The following is a 26,813-nucleotide window of genomic DNA, read 5'->3' as shown; positions in this document are numbered from 1 at the left end:
TGCAGTCAAATTTTTTGATTTCAAGGCTTAGTCTACTTTGACTATTACTTGATAGTATCTATTACTATCAAGTACATTATTTATTTGTTCTATTTTGAACAAAGTAATAGCCCACTAGTAGCAGAGGTACAGCATTTGTACCTTTAACATTCTCCCCTTCTGATTCCACTCAGTGCCAAACACTATTCTGCCAGAAAGTGAATGGCAAACAGAATATGCTTCTACACATCAGAGAGTATCAAGTCTTAATGTAGAGTTTCCAAAGCAAAAAAACAAACAACAACAAAGCAGATGTCACATTGAAGAGCTTAGTTTAACATCAGTCAGACACACTTCACCTGCACTCATCCTATCTGTACGTTATGTTACCACACAGAGACATCTATATTAATTGGGGTAATCATTTGAGCAAAAAACATTATATGAATCAACAACTCAATCATCAGATGTTTAAATTTTTCCCTAATTCACGATAAATTGTGTTTAGCAAAATGCTGCAGGTTTACCTTTTTTAGAATAGACACAAAAGTGATACCTCAAAGTTTTAAAGAGCAGGTTGGTCACTTGTGTTACGGCAGCATTGAAGTGTGGCAGCAGAGCAGCTGTTCCCAGTCATGCCATTATCTATTTGTTTAAGCTTAGCTGTTTGACAATAAAGGTTACATTAGCTTCAGAGAGAAAACTGATTCTGTCATATTTCTCCTAAAACAACTGGACAGCAACAATTCAAAAGTAGAGAGTTCTATATTAAGATCTTAAATGAACTCAAAATCTTCTGTCCAGGTTAGCTGGTGGCAGATGAAGAAACCATGACACCTCTGGAAGTAAAAAAAGAGCAATGCATTCTTAGAGTTGTATTATTAAGCAAGAATGCCCAATCTCTCTGACAAGCCATTGCCTTGCATTTAAGATTGCAGAGAAAAAGTTTGATACCACAATCTGTGAAAATACGCAAAATGTCTTCTGAATGGTTTGGCTTTTCCTTGCATTTGAAATGTTTTGAAGAAGGCAATTCTGAATGATGATATTTCAGCCCACCATCTTTTTAAAAGGTGTTTCTTTTTAACTCCTTGCATATTTGGTATCACCTTTTAACCTTCTCAACTTTATCTACTATTAGTCTTGCAATTTTTTATAATTTATGATTTTTGTGCTTGTGTGTTAATATTCAGAAATTTTAAATGGATAGTGAAACAAGTAGTCCAAATTCTCAACCACACTCAAGACATGCACAAGAGATAAGTGACTAACGTTTGTTTTTTAAACAAAGCTTAAAATGGCAAAAAACATGGAGTCTCCACATAAGAAATAGGTTGATCCAAACTGTACCGTATGCACAGAACTTCCATGATTATGTGGGAACAGTAAAAGTGTTACGGTTTATTGTTTCCATGGAAACTTTTTACCTACAGGATCCGCCCACAGGAAACAACACAACACATCCACATCCCTGAGAAAATGGACTTCACTGGGGGATTTCATAATGTTCTGTGAAAGCAGAAGGAGCAGTGCCACACTTACTTTAGAAGAGAAAAATGAAAGCACAGAAAATTACATCTGGAATTAGAACCGAAGTCAGAGCACTGCAAGGTGTCCATCAAATGTAGTCCATCAAATTGCCAAAGAACAGCATTCATAGATGATAAAGGAAGAAATACAGCAGAGAAACTTCCATCAAAAATAACACTATTTTCATGCATTAAATGGTTGCCCATGGATCCTGTGAAGAGGACCGTCAGCAAACCAGCATTCAGTGGCTCAGGGTCTGCACACTACCTGCAGACAGGGGCTACAGCGGCCATTCCTCACTAATGAGACTTGAAACAGATTTCAGGCACAGCATGTGGATAGGCTGAGCTCACAGCAGCACTGCTCTGTGCATGCTGTGACCTCCTTTCCTCATTGGAGGAGACTGCAGCAGCATTAGAGGGTCTTAACAGGCATTCCTGTCACTGCCCATCTGTAACAGTGAGACAGCACTGTCAGACAGCTCAGGAAAACCAATTCACATTCCCACCTGTGTCTGAGCTCTTGTATTCAGAGCAGAAGTCTGGAAGTGCTCAGAAAATTGCAGATTCAGTATCATTCCATGCACACAGTGTTCACAGTTAGCAAACTGACTCCTCTCTGGGCCATGTACGCTGCCAAACCACAGCATGCTAGCTGCACCCAGCATGTGATACAGCATACTCAGACATCCTGCTGCCTACTCACCAGCACTGCAGGGTTCACTGCCAAAAAGCAAACATGTATTTCACCAAAACAGGTGAAATTTCACCTATTTTCACAGGGTTTGACCAACTAATCATTTGCCCTGTGTTAATGTCTTGCCTACCACTGGAAAAGTCAAGTGATCAGAAGGATTTTCTTTCCCTCTCAAAGAAAGAATGTCTGAAGTAAAGGGAAGGAATAGCTAAAACTTAGAAATATTAACATGGCATTGCTGTCTGACTCTTACCCTCACTTCATTTTGTTCTTGCACTGAATACTTGACGTTTATATCCAATACTGAAATTAAGGTTCCTGATTTCTTGCCCAGAAGCACAGGGAGTACTAAGAGGGCGAAGTGTTTGCTACATCTTTATCCCTCTCAAGACAACAAAGCCATTGCAACAGGCTACTGCAGTAATGGTAGAGTACAGGATGGAAAAGGCTCCCTTGAAGCATCTGCAAGCATGATTATTTTAAGAGAAATGACAGTGTGGGGGTTTTCTATTTGGGCTGCCACAAGACAACAAATCTCTCTAATAAGACAAGTATTTCCTTAAAATCAATAAGATATCTCCATAACTACTTTGAACTTTTTCAGCATGATGGTACTGTAAAATACAGCTGTAATTTCAAATATATCTAGTGAGTAAACTAAAAGGGTTTCCTTAGGATCACATGTCAGGGGGTTAAGACAAACACCTAATTGCTCCAGGAGACAGTTTTCTTATTATTGACACTAAAATAATTCAACCTCCTATATTCACATAATCCTATGACTGCATAGCTGGACACACTTGGCTAATAACTGAGATAAATGAAGGTATAGGCATGCTAACTACTGAAAATTTTCATTCCACAACATGGATAATCCTAAGAAACATAATCTGAACAAGGAAACGCTTCCACTGTCTACACATACTGCTCCTGCTGCCACAATTTTAAAAGGCAGCACTGATACAGAAATGAAGTCCTGAATCTCACATATTCAAAGTCCAGGAGAAGAGTTGAAAGATCTACTGATACTTCAAAGTAGGCTGAGAGCCATCCTCCATCTTCTTATTAAAGGCAAATTATTCCACCCTGAAATATAAAACAGCTGATGTTTGTATTCCCATTAAAAGCAAGGTTACACTGTCAAATTATACTATCCAGTCTTGCCTTTTTGTTGAAAAAAAAAAAAAACAAAACAAAAGAGGGAAAAAAAGACAAAGAAGAAAACCTCAAAATCATAAAGTTTCAGACGTACATATAAATAGGAGCTAAGAGAAGTGTGTATTTTATGAAAATTGTTTCTCGACACAAGAAACACCTTTGCAATAGAGGGAAGGCCAGGGGCTGTGACAGACCCTGGGTGATCTCTGTTGTTGTGGAACAATTCATCCCTAAGTACAGAATTCAGCGTATCTGCAATAACCACCACATTTTAAAGGACAAGAATCAACAAGCCTCATGCAATTTGAGTGGTTTACATATGTGCACACTGCAGAAACTAGAATTGTATTTCTAATATGCTTATGACATTTCTATGAAGCCAGAAAGCTTCCAGAGCTGGTGATATGAGGTGAAAGCATCTCCACTAGACAGAAAATAATCTTTCCCTTTCATGGTAAGATTGATGAACATTCGCAGTGTCTTTGAGAAAGACCCTCAAATTGGGCAAGTGTTCTCTGCCTTAGAAAAAAAATCATACCAAACTCAGCATTATTTTGTTCATGGTTATGAAGAAGAACTAAATATTAGTGTCAATAATAATGATTTTAGTATTACTAGTAATAATTTTATAGAATTCTATATGCCTGAATGCACAGGATTTTAAAATTTCTTGTTCAGATAGCTAGATTCAGATGAAACTGGAGGAAGGTATCAGGCTAGCATCAGTTTTGCAATGCTAGCAGTATATTCAAGCAATTTGAGCCTCTGTTATATTGTTTCTCAACTAATCAAATAGTTGCCAACAACCAGATTTCAATGCCTGAGAGTCATCTTTAAACAGAACAAAATATGCTGGGGTATATGTGACCATGGAAGCTATTTTTTAAAATGCTGACTAGATTCAAAAATACAATGAGTCTTGGGACACAGACTCTGCTGACAACAAACTTCTGCCTTCACTAACTTGTACTTGACCTTTATTTGTAACATGCCAACCCCCCAGAAGAAAAGCATCTCCACCAGGGCAAACAGTTCACAGAACCGTTCTGTGTGTGAAAGGTACCTAGAGAAAATAATCTGGTTTTCAGCTTCCTGAACTGTATCCAGTTCCTGGTACTCTATTCAGCTACCAGGTTTAGACACTACAACACATTCTGCAAACTGTCTCAATTACAGACACTGCTTCGATAGAATTTGGGACCCATATCATTAAACTAAAGTATAGAAGCTTACAGCTGAAGACAAAACAACCATCAATAAAGATGGAAAACTTTCGTGTTCATGGTTTTGGATTGTTGGGGTTCTGCATTTATTTTTTAAAAACACCATTTAGCAGGAAAATTCTACAATTAATTTTAATATGGAAACCCTTTCTCTGTAAAACCTCAGATTAACTTTAGAGATAAATCCAAATTAAATGAAATCTGAAGCCTAATATTTTATACTCAGGGACATTTTAGACTGGGGGGAGGGGGGAACTACACACACAAGCCCAATTCAATTTATTTGAACTGGGAATTCCAGAGATAAAAGGAATTATAAAAGCTTACTTCATGAGAGTTGTAGTCAGACTTCAGCAGCAACAAAAGACATGTGCCAGCAGATTGTAAGCACTGGCTACAAACATAAAGAGGCAGAAGGCTACTCTGATATGGAATCTTGAGCTTCAAATCCTTTATCAGTGAAAAGATCAATTTTTAAATCAATACTAGTATTGGATGCTTAGTCAATACACAGCAAATTGGAGAAATATGCTTTAATGGACTTTTCATAACAAGCCTGATCAAAAAAAAAGTTACCATGCAGCCAGTAGCCTTTGTATAATCTTATCAGGAAAAGCAGCCTATAAAGAATTGCATTATCCCAAAGCATGCTAATAAAAGCACAGCAAGGAATCACTTATTTTCTTACTGGTAGCATAGTAACATTTTTTATTCACATAAATATAAAAAAGAAACAATGTCTCAAAATTATTGTAACAAACCCAGCATGTTAACATTTCCCATTTCTTTCACAGTCCTGAAATTGCTTGTCATAAGCACCACAAGGCAGACCAAAAGAGTAACAGTTCCCAAACAGGGACCAGAAAACTTACTGAAAAAGAACTTAATTTTATAAAGCATCCTAAAGATAACTAAGCATGCTACACACTGATTTATGGGTGTATTTTGGGAGCACTTCAACCATTGATCACAGGAGCAACCTATCACCACAAAACCACAGAATTTCACTAGGAAGTGTCTTCAACTGCAGATGCAGTTGGATTTCCATGTGAACATAGCACTGAAGTCCAAACAATGGTCATGTCAAGAAAAGAAGAAATACCACATAATATTGAGATAAACAGTATTAGCAATTTTGTCATAAATTGTGTATGACATCATGTTCAACATGAGTTTTACATTAAGAAAAACTACAAAGAGAAAGTAATACATGTCAGAACACATCAGTAATCTGATTCATATGCTAGAGCTTCCCCTCCCCATTCTCCCACCCCCACATCTCTTGCTGAGTAAAAAATCATACCTCCTAAAGACTGTAATTACATGACTCTTCCCAGGCAGCTGTCATTGAAAAGAAACATCCTACCCTTCCCGCAGAAAAAAGATCCCAGCGTATTTTAGGTAATGAATGACCATCTCTATTTATCTGTTAAGTTACACCTAAGAAATTTTTAGAATGTGAAATAATCAGCCACAAAACCAAAACCATCTATCTGGTTTATGAATTATTTCACCAATATCCTGCAATTCTAAGACTTTTATTCCTTGCATTATATGCCTTAAACTATTTTATTAGCACTGGTATAATTGAAATTGTCACATTATTAGTAGTTGCACTATTCTCAACCTTTGATAAAGTGACCAAAGCAACCAACAAATTTAACTACACTAAACATTGTGCCTCCCTATGTAAAAGCAAAAACCAAACCAAACCCAAACAAAACACACACAGACACAACCCCAAAAACAAAACAACCAGACAAAAAACCCACAACAAAACCCAATACATTCCTTGATTTAAGGCTGTAAGGCAATATAACAACATCAATATGTAAAGCCTCTTACCCTTTTTCCTTACAGATGTGTTTCAAGTATCAAATATCGCTGTATGTACTTCACAGCTGCCATGAAAATCATTTAACAGAAACGTAAAGCACTTTCTTTGTAGCATGTAAGGAAGTCTAAGTCTTTAAAAATATTTCATCTATCATTACATCTATTTAAAATTAAGTACGTAATAAGTGAGATAACACACATAAATGTAAAACAATTAATTCCCATCAATAACATTTAGCTACTGCTTCCTCCTTTAAAAAACCTGTCAATTTCTCCTAAACTACTTACAAGCTTCAAGGCAAACATTAGCAGTTACTCTAGCCTGGTGCTTAAAATAAACATTAGCAGTTACTCAGAAGTGCCAATCACAAGACCCCTTAGGTTTCAGTCTCAATTCTGACTTGAAGATCTCCTTACCAAAAAATGCATGCTCTACACAATAAATGACCATACATAACTTCGAGCAACATATTTTTTTTTTTTACTTTAAGGTATAAACTGTACAGAAAAACCAAGTTCAAATTCAATTTACTATACTCCTTCATTAATGCCAAGTATTTCCCAGGTAGCATTTAAAGCCTCCAAAGTAACAGATTTCATTCTGTCTTATTGCTTCTGAGAAGGCAGAACATGAAAACTCTGCTGAAGAACAGGGAGGTCCCAAGTTTCTTTCACAGCACAGAACTGTGCAGGGTGCAAAACTAAATTTCATGCAAAAGTACAACAGATAGCGGAGTGAGGATTCCTCCCTGCAATTTATTGCATTCTGTGAACTTCTGTGAAGGAAACTAATAGCCATCATCACCTCTGCCAGAATATTAAGATCAGAGAAACACAGTGGTCATAAGAAGAAAACCATTTACCAGTTAAATGAGCAAAGAATCAAAATAAAAATAAATCAACAATGGCTAATGGCTAATTTGTTACTTGTTAACTACAGACTATCAAACTTTGTAACTTTTTTAGGAAATTGGTTTTGGTTTTGAGGCAACAGAGTAAGACTCATCTCTATAACATGCAAGTTATACTAGCATATGAATGTGTCCAAAACCATATTACAAAGGTTATTTGGTTGGGGTTCTTTTATTTAAATCAAAGTCTTGAAAGTAATCGAATCAAGACTGACTGACAGCTGCCACTGCTTTCTTCATTAAGGTTATTTTCTAGTCTGAAATTTTCACTTTCAGGTAAGACATAAATTTTCAGTACCATCTATTGAAAACTGCTCAGGCTAAAGAGGTGCAGTATCTACAGATTTAGTTTGGCATCAAGAAATGTCTTCTCTACCATACAATTTTTGAATTTTTGACTTTTACAAACTTGCTCCTACCCTTCTAAGTGTACAACATTCAAGTCTGGCTTTCCACAGTAGTCATGGCAGTTCATCCAATGACCCTTGCAAACTCTTTGTTAGTGTGAGTGTTTTCACTCACTTGGCCTTTCCAATTTTCTCACTGGATGAAATTTTCTTTCTGTACTTAACTCACTTTAGAATAATTCATGCCTGTACAAAAGCCAATGTAAACTGAGGTTACTTTATGAACTTCACAGTGTATATTCACAACTAAATAATAAAATTATGAGCCAGAGAAGGCATTTCCTCAATCATGTTCTTTAGGAATCATATACATTTCTTTACCTTCTCTATTACAGCAGAGAAAATCAATCAGAATTTCAAAGTAACTGTTGAAATATTATATACATATAAAATGGGGGTCATATGTTACCATGACATTGGTCCTAAGCTTATGTATTAAAAAAACTAATTTTGCAGTCCTGATGACATTATTTGGTCTTTAGGTTACTGACTTAATTCACTTTGAACAACAGTTCTTCTATTAGTAAACTCTTCTGAAAACAGACACCCAAGGGTTTTTCTCTGTCACAGAAACCCAATTCCACACTTCACTATAAACTTAAGATATTTCTCAAATATCAAAGAAAGCTGAATTAACTATTTCATAAAACAAAACAAACAAACAAAAAAGCCCACATCATGTTGTGAATGCACTTTAGTCTTCATTTCTGCAACAAACTTTCCCAACTGCATTACTAAAGGAGTAAGAAAGACAGTTTGTACATTCAAATGTCTGGGGCAAAGCCAGTGGCATTAATGACTGGTAAGCTTTCCTAAAATCAGAGAAAGAAACTAGCAGAAGATTATACCTGTGTATGGAAATGTAGTGTACAGCTGCTGCAACAGGTTATTCAACATCTAAGCATCTTCACTGCTTCATTATGGAAAAAACCTACTTCATCTTTAGGCTACATTCGAAGAGGCTCTGTACCTAAATTTGATGTAAATTCCATTATTAGCTACAACTTCTGCTAATTATTGAGGCAAATCACTAAAGGATTGCAGGAATGGCCTGCACTAAAGTTTTTACTCCCACAAAGGACACTGCAGAGAAAGACTGCCTGTAAACACTTCCTGTAGGCATTGTTATCACACCTCTACTCCCAATATTGGCCAGAGGTCCACTATGGGCACTTGGGGCTCTGAAGTGATACTGCACTCAACATCCTTAATGATGGACCAGTGTTAGGCAATCATCCGTAAGTGTGTGCAGACACATATGAAAACCTTCAGATAAAGTATGTGTATGAGCATCCAACAATCACAGAAAAGCATTATAGAATGAGTTTCATCATTAAGAACCTCAGTTGTGTATGACTAAGGCAGATTTACGAATTCACCATGAACTTGGAAACTGCATCCAGCTCTGCAATTAGACAGAAGACTAATTCTTCTTCATAAATTTTAATGCTGTTGTATGAACATAACATAAAATTCTTCAGCAATAACAGGATTTGGCACACAATCCTAACAGTAGTTAACCCTAGTAACTGGAAGACCTTTTAGACATTTCTTTTTTCCATGTCTTCCTGAACCAGCTTGATGCTCTCAGCTAGAAGCCCATTTAACTACTTTACGTAGCTCCCACCTCCAAAAGCCTGCTAATGGAAAGGCAGAGGAAGCAGGTACTTGCAGAAACAATATCAGAATTCCATGAACCCAGAAGACCTCACCAACACAAACACTGAGGACCAGCTAGGGGAGTTTCCTTTTGTGAGAATCATACCATGCAGGGGTAGACCACCATCTACATAAGCCTGAGCAATCTCTGTCTAGACAATAAAAAAGCTGGTTCACTACTCACAAATTACATTCACAAAACAATTCTGAACCTCATCATAATTTACATAAGTACATATTATGGAGAAAGCAGTCTTCAGTGCTTGGGCTACTATCTCCAACAATAGCACTCGGGAGTTTTTACACTGTATGAATTCCAGCCATAAGCCTTATAGGATAAGCAGAAGTTTGAGCAGAATGATTAGGCTCTGATCAGCAGAGAGCAGTTTAGCAAATACATTGCAGTGAGTACCATGCACTTTAAGTTTGGTTTGGAGTTTTGTAGGGTTGGTGTTTGGTACTTTTTATATTAAGTTTAGAAGAGAACTTTAATGAACTTAGTTATACATGTCCTTTTGCTCTTTTCTGATACATAACTTCCACAACATTCAAGAAGAAACTGCTTCCTGAGACACTGGAGTCTTTCTGAAATGACCCAGCCCAGCTCTCACAGGGAAAAAAAAAAAAAACCCAAAACAGAAAAGTGCATGAGATGATTCTCACAACTCAGAATCTCCACAATTCCCCCTTCCCTCTAAGTCTCATATTTACCTGACTCCTGTGTGAATATTGCACATATTCTTCAGTTAACTCTAATGATCAAATTAAAACAAGAATGCCAGAGGACAATTTAAGCCAGGGTAACATGATATATTTTTGCTTTTCACACCTTGAGCCTTAATACAAAGAATGGTTTTCACCTGAACCTTCACCTTTAACCAATTAAGAGAAGAATAAAACCAAACAAAAATTTTCCATTGCAGGACAGAAATCCCAAAATATTATGACTCTTATGACTGTGCTACCATTTAACAACTGGAGACTACTTCCAGGGAAGGATGCTACTTAGATCAAAGTGCTCAAACAAAAAACCGAATAATCATTTTCAGGGAACTTGTCATAGCAAAAAACCTCCAAACAATACTTTTCCAGTCACACAGACATTTTACGAATATCAACCATCTGTTGAACTTCACAATTTCTGGAAAACTATGTCACACAATCCACCAGCAGAAAGACTTCTTTCAGGGACACAGTTTGTCACAGTCTCTCAGACAATACTTAAAAGACATCGTGTTTGTTTTCCCAATAGTTCCTTGGTTTCCATACAGCAAGAGGAAAGGAAAAGCACAGAGACAAGAAACATGTCTGTAAAAAGCAGATGTCTGTGTTACATACATTCACTGCTATATCTATCAACAGACTACTTATGTTTTGGGTTTGTAAGGAATGCTTTTTTTTTTTTTGGTCTTGCACACAGCAAAAGAGATTCCTACAGGTAAAAACACCATTAAAATTGCACAGATTTTCTGTATTTCTTTTTGTACTAACCATTAATGTAGTATGAACCTATGGTTTCTTTTTAACTGGGAGATAACAGGATACAATTTTTACTGATGAAACAACACTTTTGTATGTTTATGAATCAAAGAAAGTCAAGAGATAAAAACAAACCACTGCTGCCTTTTAAATAGTAAAAAGACTAAACTTATGCCTATAGGACACTCACATTAGAAAGACAGGCTTTAGTACGGTACGAGCAGGCTGCGCTCATTTAAATGAAAACCTTAAAACTGCCTGACACAGTTTGTAACTTCCTTCAGTTATTTATCTGACTTTTGAAGCAGGCTCCCTATCCCTGTAAGGCTGAGGTGCTGCTCTCACAGCATCCCCTGCAATGTGCAACAGCTGCACCCCTGAGCGCTCTGCAGTGCTCCAGCCATGCCGCATCCTGCATCCCACATCCAAACCCACTGCCTACCACAGGCACATCACTCTGTCCCAGCAAACTGAAACCTTCCTCTTACCTCCACCTCCTTGCTCTTCTCTTTGTTTGTGCCCACTGAACTTCTCCCATTGTTGGCAGTCTCCCGCGCTGGCACTACAGAAATCTGCTGGAGTGGCATTCTTACAGAGCTGCAGGTTGCCAGTACCTGTTTGGATGCCTTATATCTTCACTCCCCCCGAGTATCCCACCTGTATAATTGTTCATATCCTCTCTTTGCCAAGCTCAGCTCTAAATAAAAAGGGGAAAATAATTATTTGAGAAACGGTGAAGCCAGGGTCCTCCATCAAAAGAAAAAAAAATCAACAAAGCAGAGCAAATTGCAAACACAGGCGAGACACAGCAAACAAAGAAGTAAGGTACAACAATCCAGGGAGTTTCACATGCTTAGAGTGATAAGTTGCTGCAAGTCTGTGTCCCTGGAGCACCCCGCCATAGCACTATCCCCCAAGAGCACTGTGGGAGACAATTCAATTTCTGTGTTACCTAATAACTGTCATGGAAACCAAGGAAACCCAGGTCTCACAGGCCCTGATTAGCAATCGCTTCCCGCTAACGGCACCGGCTCCCACATTTGCAGCAGCTGCCACTTCTGCTTTTGTCTCCCATCCGATTCCACAAGAGCCCACTGAGCACCCCCAGACACTGCCTCGTGCCCGCTAGGTGCAGCAGCAGAAGGCTGAAAAGCTTAGTGTCCTATTTTGGAGGCAAAATCTCCTCCTTTAAAAGCACAGGAGAGCTTGCTGTGTCCTTCATGCGTCTACAATAATCTGCTTAGGTCAAGGGATCTGCCTTGAAGTGAGGAGTAGCGGTGAGCAAGCGAGGTGTAAAAAGGAAGACAAGACTGGGAGGGATTGCAAATGTGCCTTTCTGAGGTTGATAGTAAAAAGTTAACCCTTTGCTGTGCTCCTCTTTTCCTGAGACTTGCCCAGAAGCCGGCTCAGCAGGATGAGCAGAGGCAGACACACACGTGCCTTTACAGTAGTCACACATACCCCAAGAATGTCACTTATGTGAGCTTCTCCCTCCCAACAGCTTCACTGCTTTCAGTCACTGTGGAGCAAAACACTCAGGAAAACTGTTTCAGAATTTCCCCTCCCCTTTAAATGCGAAACAACACAAGGAAGTCCCAGGTGTTGTATTACAAAAATGGATATGAAGAAAGGAAACTCCTGTTGTTTCTACTTCTCTAAAAAAAATTATTATTCTTCATAAGTATTAGGAATGCTAGCAAAACTGGTTTTGATTAAAAATAGTAAAGAAATTATTAGATCAGAAGCCAAGTTCTTAGCTGTATAAATTATTCTGTATAAATAATGCAGGAATAAAAGAAAAAAAAATCCCCCACCAGGCACCAACAATGTTTTAATATGCTGTAAATTAAAGAAAAAAATATTACCTAAGCCCTGAAATACATCATCTTTATTTCCAGCTGTACAGAACAGCACTTAGAATTCTGACAAGAAATAATAGCATTATAAACAGCCTGGATTCTCTTACAAAGCCAGTGGGGAGGATTTAAAATACTGTTGATTCACTACTCCACTACTTTAGTTACTATTTCTCAGTCTGAGTTAATAGAGCTTACAAGGGACTAGCCTGAGATAAATTGAGATCTGGTTCAGGTTGCCATCCTGGTTTTACATCACTGATTTAAACTAAGGTATATTGACTGGCTGTAAGAGAAGGGTTTATCAATACACTAACAAAGAAACATAATCTGTGCTAGGAGTTTAGAGATGCTGCAAGAATTGAGTATATGTGCACATCTTTATAACATATATATATTCTATATTTCTATAGCCACGGAACAGATTTACAAAGAAGAAAATTAAGTCTATTGCCGGTTACACAGTTCCTTTTACACATTTTTAGCTATATTTCACATGATAATTCCATTTTTAATTTCCAATATTCCAAAATCAGTTTGAATGTAAGTACAAACAACTCACAATGTGCACAGGGAGATTTGGAATATAAATAAAGGGAAAAAAAGACAAGCTCCAGCTCTACCAAGACACTGGTAAATCAAAAATTTATTTCAGAAATATTCAAAGACAAGAAATGTTATATATCAGGCTAGTAAAGTTTAACTTTAATCTTAAACCTGATGATAACGTAAAGGAAATTCCTTTTTAGTTCAACAGAATGTTTTATAGCCACAGAAAAACTCTTCTCCTTCCTCTGAGGCACAACCAGATTAAGAACTCCTAAACCTGACTCTGCTTTGTCATGATAATCACTCACTCTTGGATAAAAATATTGATAGAAAAGTAGAGGGTTTGTGTATTAAAATGGAACCTTCCTGTAAATGTGCTTTCATGTCTGGTAAAGCTTTAAAAAGTCAACTTGCCTTTTGATACTCTGCCAATAATTCTACATTTGAAATCATATGAACTTGAGATTTAAATCAGAGATTTCTGGGTTAACCAGTAATCTCTTTAATCCCATCTGTTTTAGCCAGAATAAAGACCTTACAGGGCGTGATGTACTTAGTTCTTCCTAAAATGATCCATGGCCCCTTTCTTCTCCCACAGTGAACCTATGACATCAATAGGTATATAACAAAACCCCCTAGTTCCAAACAAGGGCTGAATTTTAACATTAGGTAGCTCCATGCTTGCATTCTGCTTAACTATTTCACTAATTGCATTTCTTCACCATGTGGAGACTTCAAATTCATGTGCAATTGCCTTCCCTGCACATCTGCTGAATGTGGCTCTTCTCAGCCTAAGTGCTACAACAAGTGGCAGAACAACCAAGCCTCATGCTGCTATATCCAGAAATACAGATATCACCACTGTTCCGTGGTAAGGAAGCTGTTAGAAAATACAGAACATATCCAGATGCATATTGTAAAAGTCAGTGGCAGAGGTGGGGCTGAGATAATTTTTCATTAGAATTTGGTTTTCCATCTTTATTTTTTCAAGTATACTATGACAGAATTATAAAACATAAAACTTTCGCACAGGTGCTAATACACCTATGATCTCAGAACACCAGAGCACATCTTAAAAAAAACTATTGATTTCAATGTACAATGTGTTTTTAGCTCCCAGAGTCCCTAAGTTATAAACAAAGTAATTTTATATATACACACACAACCCTTCTTAGAAAATGTATTTACTCCCACTCATCCTCCATGGTGAGCAGGCTGTGGTGTCCTATTTAAAGAACAGTAATATTGGCAAATGTACCACGCAAAGAGTCGCAATTTCAGAGCCATGCCTCACCTGAAGGACAGTGTGACAGCTGCTCAGTGAAGTATGAAGCTGCTGCGCAAAGCAGCATGACAGGGTTTCAATCTCAGGAGGGCAACAATAACAAAAGAGAACTGCTCACCTGGAGCAGGTGAAAATGACATTGGCAGAGAAAAGGAGTATGTGTTGGGTGTGCATTAGTAATCAATTTACATTAATATAATTCACAGGTCTTGAAGCAAGTAACTACAGAAAAGAGAAGTACCACCCCTCCCTCCTCTTGCTTACTGCTCAAAACCCTACTAATCCCAACTCAGATAAGCCAAGGAATCCAAATCTTTATTTACAGTCGCCCAAAACATTTCCCTTGGTACTCAGGGCCCATACATTCCCTGCACAAAACATCCCTAGAGCCACTTCCATAACAATCTAACAGCAAAAAGGGATCAGAATTATAACCCTACATACACACACACAATGTTTTTACTTTAATTTAATAAGGAGCACATCATCTTCTGAGCACCCCCATTTACACAAGACCACCGCTTTGAACTATGAAGACAATCTGATCAGCTATGTTTAATGGTTCAGCCATGGTGATGCCAAGTGCCAATGAGAGACTGAAAGACAGCAATACAATTCTTTTGTAACACAATTGCAAGGAAACAATGTACTAGTGTACCAGAAGCTCACTGGCTGCTTATATATAATAGCCCTGCCATCACTTACAGAAAAATTTGTACAAGACTCTTGAATTGAAAAAAAACCCGTAAGTTTACCTGCATAAATAACACTATCAGAAACAGGTAATTCTAGCTCTTTTTTACTCACACTAAATAATCTTCAGATAAGATGTACTGCAGCTTTTATATGATCTTTCAGCAAAAAGCTATATTGAAGTTTAAAAAAAAATCATTGGGGACACAAAACACAAGTTGGTTGTATAGACTCCACATTATTTGTCAAAAAGACACATTGGCTACAAATACACAATATATAAAAAGGTATAGAAATAGAGTCTCTAGTCCTGAGATTTAGGAATTACTTACACCTTCCCCAAAAATTAAGCAGAAGAGTTACTAACACTGCGCATTGTATGCTCCCTTTACCAACAAGGATGGCTCCTCTTGTAATGACAACTTAGGAACAGAGACAAAAGTCCAAACTCTACAGCAGCTGTGGAAGCAGATGGATACTAGCAGGTAATCAACTGGCATGACTACAGTCACTTTATCCAGCAGAAGTTTCTAACACCTAAATTAAAAGTGCAACAAGCAGTAGTCTAATGCAGACCAAACAGGACTGTTGTAAACCAATCCCTTGGGCTTCCACAGCATCCTGAAGCTGACACTAGAAACAAATAAAGTTTTCAGATAAGTGAAAAAATTCCTTTAGATTTTCTCCCAAGCCTTAAGCCTACAGGAGCACAAAGTTAGCCATGGAATTAGAGCACACATCAAAGACATCTTTGGCCAAGCACAAATATTCCAAAGCAGCAGATTCCAGATGGGAATGGGAAAACCTGTTGTTCTCTGCTATCTGAATGAGTATGTACTAAATACTGTTCTGCACTTTGGGCTGGCTTCAAATGGAGGAGCATCAGGAATGCAAGTTGACAGCAGAACTCATGTTCAAGTAAGTCCTTAGCAGAAGCAAAATTTAAAAGTTATTTTAAAAACTTGAATAGAATTTGTATTCTTCACAAATAAGAATGAATGGCTGTGAGATATCATATTAGAAATTGCCTTTTAAATGCCCCACGAAGTTGGTACAGACTGGAGTGCAGCCATCATGTTACTAGATCCTTAGGGACGTTTTGGCAGCTTTTTTCCTTGCCTCCTTCAGCTTTGCAATTGACTGAACTGCTGAGAAGTACCACGTAATGTAATATGGTGCATTAGAGCAATAGAGGTGTATTAAAGGTATTAAGGAGGCAAACAACTGAAAATTTCAAACTAATATCTTTGGATATTTTTCCTACGTTGCCATTCACAGGATATTGTACATTATTACACATCATTTCATCAACAGCATCACTAAGCACAGGTAATCGTCCCCTCCACTGAGAGACTAACAGAAGTCAAACACAGAGGAATCTATTTCCCACTTGTATATTCTGTGCAGAGATATAACTTAAGTAGAAAATCTTGGAACGTTTCTAGAACATCTGAAAATCCAAGGTCATGGAAAAATACAAGTCAAAAAGCAAGTTTAAAATCATAAAGTAATAGCTGAGACTGAATTAAAATATGACTGGTACTTCAAATAAAAGTTTACCCAGCCAAAACTTAGATTGATGAAAGTGAGATCTGAAATGACAGAATGGTGATAAATCAGATAAAATGTTGCCCCCAGCTATTAAAACCAATTATCTCTGTTATCTCCAAGCAAAGAGAATTAAAACCAACTGATTTTCACTGCCAAACACAAAGACCTTCACGGATACCTTCAGTGTAGTGTTTGCATTAAGCTTACTTTATTTAAATTAAACCAAGCATACTATTCCCTCATCACACTAAAGTGTCCCCATGAAATAGGGAACAAGGGAAGACTTATAAAGTTCTAAAAACTGCCAGTAACTTGAACAGCTCATTTAGAATTTTTGTTTAAATGTAACTAAAGCTTATAAAAACAATCAGAAAAAGTAAATTACCAACTTGTAGGCAGAATGGGCAGACTGTGTATTTAACCAATTTACACAAAATTGTTAAAATTTCCACTGAAGAAATTATTTATACCACAGTGACATTTAGCTACTCACTACACAGACAGGACTTCTATTATGCTTATTCTAATTTGCAATACCAAATTTGTGTGAATGCCCACATGTACTAGGAGGTCCTATTACCTCTGTAGTTCAGGTGTGAGGAACATCTACCTTCACAATGAACTTTCAGGCACCCCTCTGCTTACAAATGTTGCTGACCTTTGGCAATGTAAAGGCAGTATCGTTTCATAATAATATATATTGAAATACGTATTTATAATACATAAAATTAGGTTCCTGCATTTGTAGTAGTGGAAGTAATCTGCATGCCATGCTGCCTAGCTGCTCATTTCCACCAGCACACAAAATTTAAATGGTGCTGCCCATTTGCCTCTTCTGAGTAAAAAGTAAATAAAGACACTGCCACACAAAATATTATTTCCCACTTCTAAAGGACATACACAAAAAATGTATTTAAACAGCTCTCTAACATAAAGTGGTTCACAGTCTTTATGACAAAAGCATCAAAATTTAGCAAGCAGTGTTCAGTTTTGGGTTAAATGCTGCAAACCTGAATCCATTAATCTTAAAGAGTTCCAGCTTTGCTTAGTAAGAATGGACTCAAGTTCTTGGCCAGCTTTCAAAGCTGTCAGTCAGCACAGGAGGATGGGGGCACAATCCTGGAAGACTTGGACAACCTTCTAGATGAGAGCATGAGAAACAGGATAAAGTTCAATAGTACAAGCAACCCAGTAACAGAACTGGTAGAACAGGAAAAAGAAATTGGGCAGCAGCCAGGACCACAGACTGATTTAAGGATCAGTCTGGATCAGCATATTCCTTTAAGAAAGGATGAATGGAAAATGCTAGTTATCATCAGCAAAAACATAAACATTGTCCCAGGGCGCCCCAACTAAGTTACTTCCAATTCTTCTTAGTCCTGTACAAAGTACACCAGTAATTTCCTCAAATACTAGATTTTTTTTTTTTCATAGTCTGATTATCAACATCAAAGAGATCCTGAACTTGAACACAGTGGGAAACTGTTCTGAAAAACCTGCATAAAAGAAAATTATTTGCTAACCCACCTGCTTCTGTTAACTAGTCACATATAATTATACTGGAAGATCAGGATTGTTTATTTTTAATGCAGATATTCAGGTATGCAGTATTATGCTACAAACTGTGTTCTCAACTGTTATTTGATGAAGGAAAAAAGACAGATGAACAATTTGCGATCAAAAAATAAAAAGTCCATTTGTGTGAATATTGAAAGTGTACAGACTTTCAATTTAGAGATTTGCCATGCTTGATAAGCCATGCTTGATTATTTGTGAATCTCAGCTGCTAGAATGTCTAAGAAATATAAAAAAATGTAAGACATAATTTAAACACGCAAATAAATATTCATTCAAACCACTTTTTAAAGATATTTCTTGTCAACTTCCTACAGGTGTCTATTGTTGATTATACTCTACTTTTCCCTTTATTTCACATGGCTATCTGAGTTCCTTATAAACACTGCTATTTCTCTCCTAATCTCATCTGCTGTGACCCCTTTCTCCTTCTCCAAGCATAATTTTATCTTTGTCTAAATACTCAGATTTCAAAAACTATAATTTCTCTGATTTTTGAGTATTTTATTCTGCTTTATTGACAGTAACTTAATTTTAAAAAACTTCTATATTGAACAAATATTTAACCTTATGTCCAATTTGCACCTTGTCTGGCTTCAAAACTTCTCTCAGAGAAGTTCAAAACTTCTGCTTCAGAGAAAGGAGGTCTCAATGCCAGGATGATAAGGATGTCATTAAATTACAACAGCATGAAATTAGAAAGTATCTGTAGAAAGTAACATTACAGAGGTGGAAAACTCATTTTAAATTTGCTGGTGGTTTTGAGCCAGAAATTCTCCTGGCTTCTTAATTTTAAGAAGACTACAAAAAGTGAGATTATGCTTTTCTATATGCTATGAAATAGCTTGAATGCATTCTAACACCAAGATTCACTTTAACTCATAGTTCATCTACAGGATTAACCCATTTGAAAACCACAGATTTCATATTCTTGGATCATTTTCTTCAGAGTATCACAGAATGGGAAGGTTGAAAGGGACCACAGTGGGTCATCTGGTCCAACCTCTACTCAGACAGGCTCATCAACATGAGTCCAGACAGTTCTTGAGTATCTTCAGTGAGGGAGACTCTGCACCTTCTCTGGGCAACCTGTTCTGGTCACTCACACAATAAAGAAGTTCTTCCTTGTGTCCAGATGGATCTTTCTGTGCATGAGTTTCTGCCCATTGCCTCTTGTCCGGTGGTTCAGCACCACTGAGCAGAGCCTGGCTCCACTCTGTTAGCAACTTCCCTTCAGATACTGACAGACATTGATGCCCTCTCAGTTGTCTCTTTTTGAGGCTGAACAGGCCCAGCTCCCTCAGCTTTTCCTCGTAAGAGAGATGCTCCAGTCCCTTCACCATCTTTGTTATGTACCTCTAGTGAATCCATGCTGACTACTCCCGACCACCTCCTTGTCCTCCATGGGAGTGGAGATGGCCCCAGGATGAGTGCTCCATCCCATTATCAGGGTCTGAGGCGGGGCTGACTGGCCAGTAGTTCCTTGGATCCTCCTTCTTGCCCTCTTGGAAGACCAGGGTGACATTTGTTTTCTTCTAGTCCTCAGGCACCTCTCCTCATCACCAAGACCTTTCAAAGACGATCAAGAGCAGTCTAGCTATGCTGTCCAGCTCTCTCAGCACTCAGATGCATACCATCAGGGCCCATGGACTTGTGGATGTCAAGTTTTCACCACTAGGTGTTCTCTAGCCCAATCTTCCTTGACTAAGGAGAAATCCTTCTTACAACATGCCCTTATCCTGGTCTCCTGAGTCAGACATTCTGGAGGGCTGGTCTTGCCAGTGAAGGAAAGATGGCATTCTACAACTCAGCCTTCCCTGTGTCCTCTGTTACCAGCATCCCCCGTCCTTTTAGTAACAGGCCCATATTACCCTTATTTTTTCCTTTTATTATTGATGTATCTGAAGAAGCCCTTTTTGCTTTCCCTGACATCCTTGGGCATATTTCATTTCAGATGGGCCTTGACCTTCCTTGTCTCATTCCTACTTGGACAACCTCTCTATATTCATTCAAGCAGTCTGACCCTGCCTCCATGGCTTGTGTGTTCCCTGCTTAGGCTCGAGCCTAAGCTCAAGGAGTTGAATAACAAGAGTTATTCATCCATGCAGATCTCTTGCTGCCTATGCCCAAGTTCACTCATTGGGATGCATAATTCTTGAGCCTAGCAGAAGTGATCTTTGAATATCAACCAACTCTGTTGGACTCCTCTTTCCTGCAGGGCCTGTTCCCATGGGGTTCTTCCAAGAATATCCCTTAAGAGGTCAAAATTTGCTCTCCTGAAGCCCATGTTTGTGATCTTACTTTCTACCCTACTTCCTCATTGCTCATACTAAACTCCACAATCTCATGGTCAAGGTCCAAATATTTTGTTTTATTATCAAAATATTTCCTAAGTTTAACAATAAGCACTATTCTAAGCGGGTGACACTGCTAAATTACTGCCATCCACCTATTGTGTGATTTTGACTTAGAAGGAGTAATTTGGTTGTATTTGCTTACTTTGTTACCCAGTAGCTCTTTATCTATTTTGCTAACTAATTGAACCTCCTGTGCATTTAAATGCTTTTGTTCCATTCTGTAAGGAAATTATTGATGTTTTTCAATTAAAGCGTAAGCCCAGAAGGAACTGATGCCTGACTAATACCTGGGGTCAGCAGCCTTGTTTGCCTGAGCAAACAGCTAAGAACAGAACCTCAATGTAAATGAGCCACCAGAGGGAGCTCATCCAGCCTGCTGAGTATAATAGAACTATATTGACATTGGCAAAAGTTAATTAAACATTTTTACAGGGGTCACTGACTGAGTTGAAAACAAAGCACATTCCCTGGCTGAAACTCTACATGCCTGAGAAGCTAATGAAATCAGAAAAAGTTATTTCTTTAACAAACACGGAATGTATTTCACATTAAATAAAGATAATTAAGTTTAGAAATCTGTGATACAGCATTCTTCTAAACAAGCACAAGACTTTTATTCATCCATCTTTGTTTTATCCAGATAAGAACTTCAAAGTCTTATTAAACTAAAGACAAAAAAAAAAGATTAACTTTGTAATTGAATCTTAAAATTGTGAAAGTATACCAAAAGCAGAGTCACTAGTTCAAAGATATTAATTTCTAATAAAATACAGTTTGGCATTATGATGCTTCCCTACTTCTGTAATCAGTTATTACACTTAGATGGACATTGCCATACTAACTTAGAGTTTATTATCACAATACAGTTTTCTCATTTTAAATTGTAGCAATTCAGAAAAGAAATCCCTCAAGTTCCTGTTCTGAAGGATCCAATGGTTACTTTCAAACTTGAGAACATTTTTTGAAAAGCAATACTGAAATAAACTTATTCAGATTTTTGCATGTTGCTTACTGACCAAGGAATCAAGAGTCTGGCAGAAGGTTCTTTTGTCTGTTACTTTTCCATGGAGCTTAGCATCTAACAGTGGTAATTCAGCAGGGCACATGCAGGAGAAAAAAGACAATAAAATTATTTCCTAAAGGAAAAGCACCCTCCAACATAAGTTCCCAGGCTTATCATTGCAACTCTCCCTATGTATTTCTGAAGATTATTAAAATAATATTCCTTACAAATTAACACACCTCTTCCACAGATTTAATTCTATATTTGTGTTCCCCCCATTACCAGCTTTCTAAACACTGCAAGATTAATTTGATCATACTTTTATCTTACCCCTGCCTGCATGCTTTGCTTTGGAAGATAAGATTAAATATAATGTGCCGTTTCATTTATCTCTTCTTTCAGGCTTCAATAAAAACCTGAATTTTTACCAATACCACATAAAACTAGTACTTTTTGGAGTTAACTCCCGAGCAATGTGAGGATACCACAAAAAGCACTTGTTCTGTAATCACACTCCTACTTAACCACTGGAAGAAAATCCAGCCTAAGAAGATCCAATACCAGTTACAGTTCTTTTAAGTTCCACTAAGCACTTGAGAGTGCCCACCTCCTCCATACAGCTATTTCACCTTTGGTGAGCGTGATTTTTCATCATTTGCCCATAGCAATCAAAAACAATCAGAGAAAAAATTACAATTGCTCTCTAGTACACTTTATGAAGTCATCTTTTCCAGGAATATTTTCAGATACAAGTAAGTTTTTTCTTGTTTTTCTCACTGAAAAACTCTATTTTTTAAAAGAGGCAGAAGTAGTTATTAAGAGCCTAAATTAACAAAGGGTCAGATTTGTCAATCTCCTGATTAAAAACAGCTAATAAATTCATTTTCAGGATTGAAGTAAGATTTACTATTCATCTCCCTTGCACTATAAATATATGCATTTTCTTCACATCACATACTGATTAAAAGTTTACTTTGTACTGCTGAGTATCTTACTGATTACCATTACATTATCAATTGTCACCCATGTTTTTATAGCACAAGAGTTTAAGTCTCTCTAGGAATTACTTCCAAACACTAGCAACAGTTCCCATGCCATTTATACTCTGCAAAGGAAAACCCAATTTCACAAAGCTCAGCTTCATGAAAGTAAGAGTCTTCATCTCCCATTCTCTGAGTAGCCCAGATATCCCAGAACTGAAAGTCAGGATTACACTGTAACACCTCCAAGACATGAAACCACTCCCACCTATCTGCTTCTGGGATTTAAAAGCAACCATTACACACAGGAGCAAAATCACCACCAGAAAATCTACTATGATCATACTAAAAAACTCTCCTTTTCACTCTAGTGGTGAATTTAATCTACACTGAATATCTTTGAAATTTTTCTTGATTTGTCCTTTGTTTTCTTCAGAGAGAATTACCAGAAAAAAGACACTGGCTCTCAAACATGCTTCATGACATTAACGAACTGGCTCAGATTAAATAAGAGAAATCGAGAAACAGAAAATATTTTTGAAGCAGAAACTGAGTATTTTCTGAAGTTAGAAAATCTCCATTTCAGCCAAACATTTTTGGGGGGAGATTTTAAAAATTCCTTTAGAAAAGCTTGCAAAGATAAGATTTCCATGTTTCCCAGAAGGATGAGTCCCAAAGCACCTTGAACAAAGTCTGCACCTTAAAATATTCACAAAAATTATTGAGGCACTTTCTTGTAACATCGTGTATTGATAAACACTTTGTAGGTACTAGTATTTTAAGAATCATTTACCTTATAATAATATTCTATCTCATAAACAGATTGTAGAATTTCCTCCTACTTGGCTTTTGCTCCCTCCCTCCAATATTCTTCAGCTGCCTGACAAGGTATTTTATCACCTAAATCTCATCCCACTGGGCTTTTCCAGATTAAGCAGTAAACTTAAACCAGCTTAATCGAAAACCCAGAGCTTTCTTATCTCAGTGAAATTCTCATTTCAGATAGAAAACACAGTTAAAAATGACCCCTTGCTAGATGATTTTCCCTCACTGGCAGTAAGGAAAACTGAAGTGACACAAAACAGAATAAGACCTATAATTACAATACTGTAACATGCATTTACCAGAAAGACTAAAAAGCTGCTGTCTGTAAGACACAAAGCAATGAATGAAGCAGTTTTGTTCTCTCCTATTACTCAGCTAAGAATGAAATACTTCCCACAGCCCTGAGCTGCTGCAGTCCCACTAGCTTAAAAAAGCTACAAGATTGTGTCAACTAAGCCACAGCTATTAGTGGCACTGGGTCAAGAGTTTCATTGCATTTGTGACGCAAAGGAAAAATTTTCCCTTACTGCTGCACACTGTGCAGCCCACCCTGGATCCAATTAATAGCAGGTACAAATCCCTTTTTAGATCAAGTGCCCTTCAGTTGCAATTTTTGGAACTGTTTGCTTTAGAAAAGTGTTGAAATTTCCCATTGCCTGAGCATGAGTCCCTGGTAGCACATGAGTGACAAAAAGCTGAGAGCTGCCCTTCTCTGAATTGCAGAGCCCAGTTTACTCAAGGCAGAGGATGACTGTGGGCATGACGCACATAGGAGCATCTGCCTTCTATGCTGTCTGCTCAGATATGGGTGCAATTGCCTCATGTCACCAACACTCCTCTTTTGTTTGTTTTTGTTTGTTTGTTTTAAGTGACTTTCCTTGTCAGCTTCTTGACAAGCAACTTTCTCTCAGCCAGAAAATAGGGGATAAAGGACAGAACTACTCAGCTATGTTTAAAGAAAAAAAAGCTACTACTGTAAAACTCTATTTTCAACCCACGTGTTCTCTGTATATTTAGATGTCAGGCACTCCTACAGAAAAAAATATTTCTTTATATGTGTGCCATGTCTAGAAAATTAGAAACCCAGCTCTAAATAAAATTAGAACTTTCAGGCTATATTAAAATAAAATTACATTTGTTAAAAACAACAGTAAAAATTCTCTGATTTCAAAGAATGATTGAAACCCTTCCCACCTCACACTCCTTGTAAAAATAACAGTGCTCAACCTGTGTCTGTAAATACCACCTCTTCTTCCATTCAGGGATCACAATTCTGAAAGCACCTAAGCATGGGTATTGGGGTACTCTTCTTGCAACAAACAAAGGAGACTATTGCTATGACTTATTCTAACATCAAGTAAGAAGATTATATATATATACACACATACATACACATGGCTGCAAGGTCATAAACATTCACTGTGACACTCCCACTCCATCAGATTCACTTAAACAGGATGAAATCTACAAAACTTCCACCTGCAGAAATATTGATGAAAAGGACAGAACACCCAGCTGGAGGAGATGAATGATGAAGAACAAAAGTGAATAAAGTGATGGAAGATGCACAGAAGAAGTGGGTCAGAAACAGGAAGTAAGAGCCTATTAAATGAAATTGTAAGGAATAAATTTCATAAAATGTAAAAGGCTGGCATTCTCACAGCCTAAAATCAACCTAAATAATTCAGTTACAGGCTTTAGTTAGTCATAATTACATTAAGAATCAGAAGATGTTTAGACCCTTTGTTGATGGAATTGTTTATCATATATATTAGCAAATTCCAAATTTAGGTCTCAGATGGGACTTATAAGAGCTAATAAGATAATTTTTAATTGTTACTGGTTAAGAATACATCTCTCCAGATGAGTTCACATCTGTCTGCTTCGAAGTGTTCAACACACCATCATTCACTTAATAATAACAATACTAGCAGTAGTAGTAGCAGCATAGCTGTACTTAAATGCATTTCTCAAATACAAGAAAATTCTTATTCATGGTAACATCTTTGAAAATTTATTTATGTGCATTATTAAAAACATTGCAACTCAGAGAAATCTTCCAGGAAAATAATAATAATAGCTTCCTTTTATATCTTTTTGTCTCGTAATTCTGCTTATGCATGAACAGAATTACGAGACTTCTCTGTTCTGTATATTTAGCTCCATTAAATACAGTGTGATTTACTTAGGGGAAAAAAAAAAACCCAATGTAATTTAAAAGACACTCAATTTCTTCCAAAACAAAAAATCTCAGTCTATGGTCAGAAAAGAATTGCTGTGATTTTGCTTTCCCAAGAACTGAACATCAGCTTTCAATCTCCCTTTGTGAGCAATGCAGTTAGATTTTGTCAGCTCTCAGGAAATGTCTTCATTATATCACCTCACACAAAGACAGCTCCAGTCTGACACACGAATGCTGCCACTGCCAAGTGAGTATAGGTGAGGGCAGAGCCCTCCACAGCCCCAGCCTTCCAGTGCCACAGCTGGGCTCCTTCTCCACCACAGGAGAAGGCTCAGCTGCTCTCCCCTCTCGGGGCTGTTCATGGGTGAGTAGATGGAAGCCAGCCTGTTACTGAGCTGGTGGAACCAGGAGACACTCCTGATGGGAACACCTAGGAAATAAGAGGCTGTAAGGGTCACTCCAGGATCTTCCTGCCTGCTGTCAACTGAGCCAAAGTGAGTCATTATAGATAATTAATCTACTTCTTTAACATGCACACTGCTCTCACCTCTTCAAGGGATCATTTCAATATGAAAGCCAAGTTTATTTCAAAATGGAAGTTGTTGCTATCCTGTTTCTTTGATGGATATCATATACACTGGGGAAATAGTGTACATACACAATCTAACCCACATAAAGTGTGTACAGTCTACCTTCCAAAACAACAACTCTCTGCAAAGCTAGACATCTGGACAAATTTCATGCTCTGAAATGAACAGAGAAAATTAGTGCTGTCAGTGCTAACAGCCTCAGGAATTAACTTTCTGGACACTTTACACAAATGAGTTTATCAAAGGAAGTTTTCACTTTAGCAGAAATTCTTAAATGACTTCTGCAAAACATTCCAGGAACGGTATCTTCCAAATGAATACAACATTAATACTCATCATTCCCCTCTGACCTGTGCAGTGCCAGATGCCTCAGCAGGAAACTCCCACACACAAGGAATCACACACACCTCTAGTCCAGCCATGTCTCCAACCTCTAACAAGATGACCAAGACATGTTGCAGGGTGTACCTGCTAAGAAATTCTAGCTGT

At 37.6% G+C, this 26,813-nt stretch overlaps 1 protein-coding gene across 5 annotated transcripts in view; it reads right to left on the bottom strand.

Annotated features, from left to right (window-relative positions):
* MARCHF1 (membrane associated ring-CH-type finger 1) overlaps positions 1-26,813 on the bottom strand; it is a 221,702-nt gene that overhangs the window by 113,478 nt on the left and 81,411 nt on the right. The window contains exons 1-2 of one of the 5 annotated variants that reach the window (XM_030946798.1): positions 11,831-11,923; positions 11,367-11,575 (exon numbers count right to left, since the gene is read on the bottom strand). The exons of 2 other annotated variants lie outside the window; for them this stretch is intronic. In XM_030946798.1, the coding sequence (XP_030802658.1) occupies positions 11,367-11,465 (99 nt within the window). In that variant the 5' untranslated portion in view covers positions 11,466-11,575; positions 11,831-11,923. Of the gene's footprint in view, positions 1-11,366; positions 11,576-11,830; positions 11,924-21,760; positions 21,823-26,813 lie in introns of those variants that run through there. 2 more of the 5 variants (XM_030946793.1, XM_030946795.1) reach the window with 2 other exon arrangements.

The sequence above is a fragment of the Camarhynchus parvulus genome, chromosome 4 (assembly GCF_901933205.1).
Source record: "Camarhynchus parvulus chromosome 4, STF_HiC, whole genome shotgun sequence".
Classification (NCBI taxonomy): domain Eukaryota; kingdom Metazoa; phylum Chordata; class Aves; order Passeriformes; family Thraupidae; genus Camarhynchus; species Camarhynchus parvulus.
The sequence above is the reverse complement of the archived record's forward strand: the minus strand, read 5'-3'. Positions and strand labels throughout refer to the sequence as shown.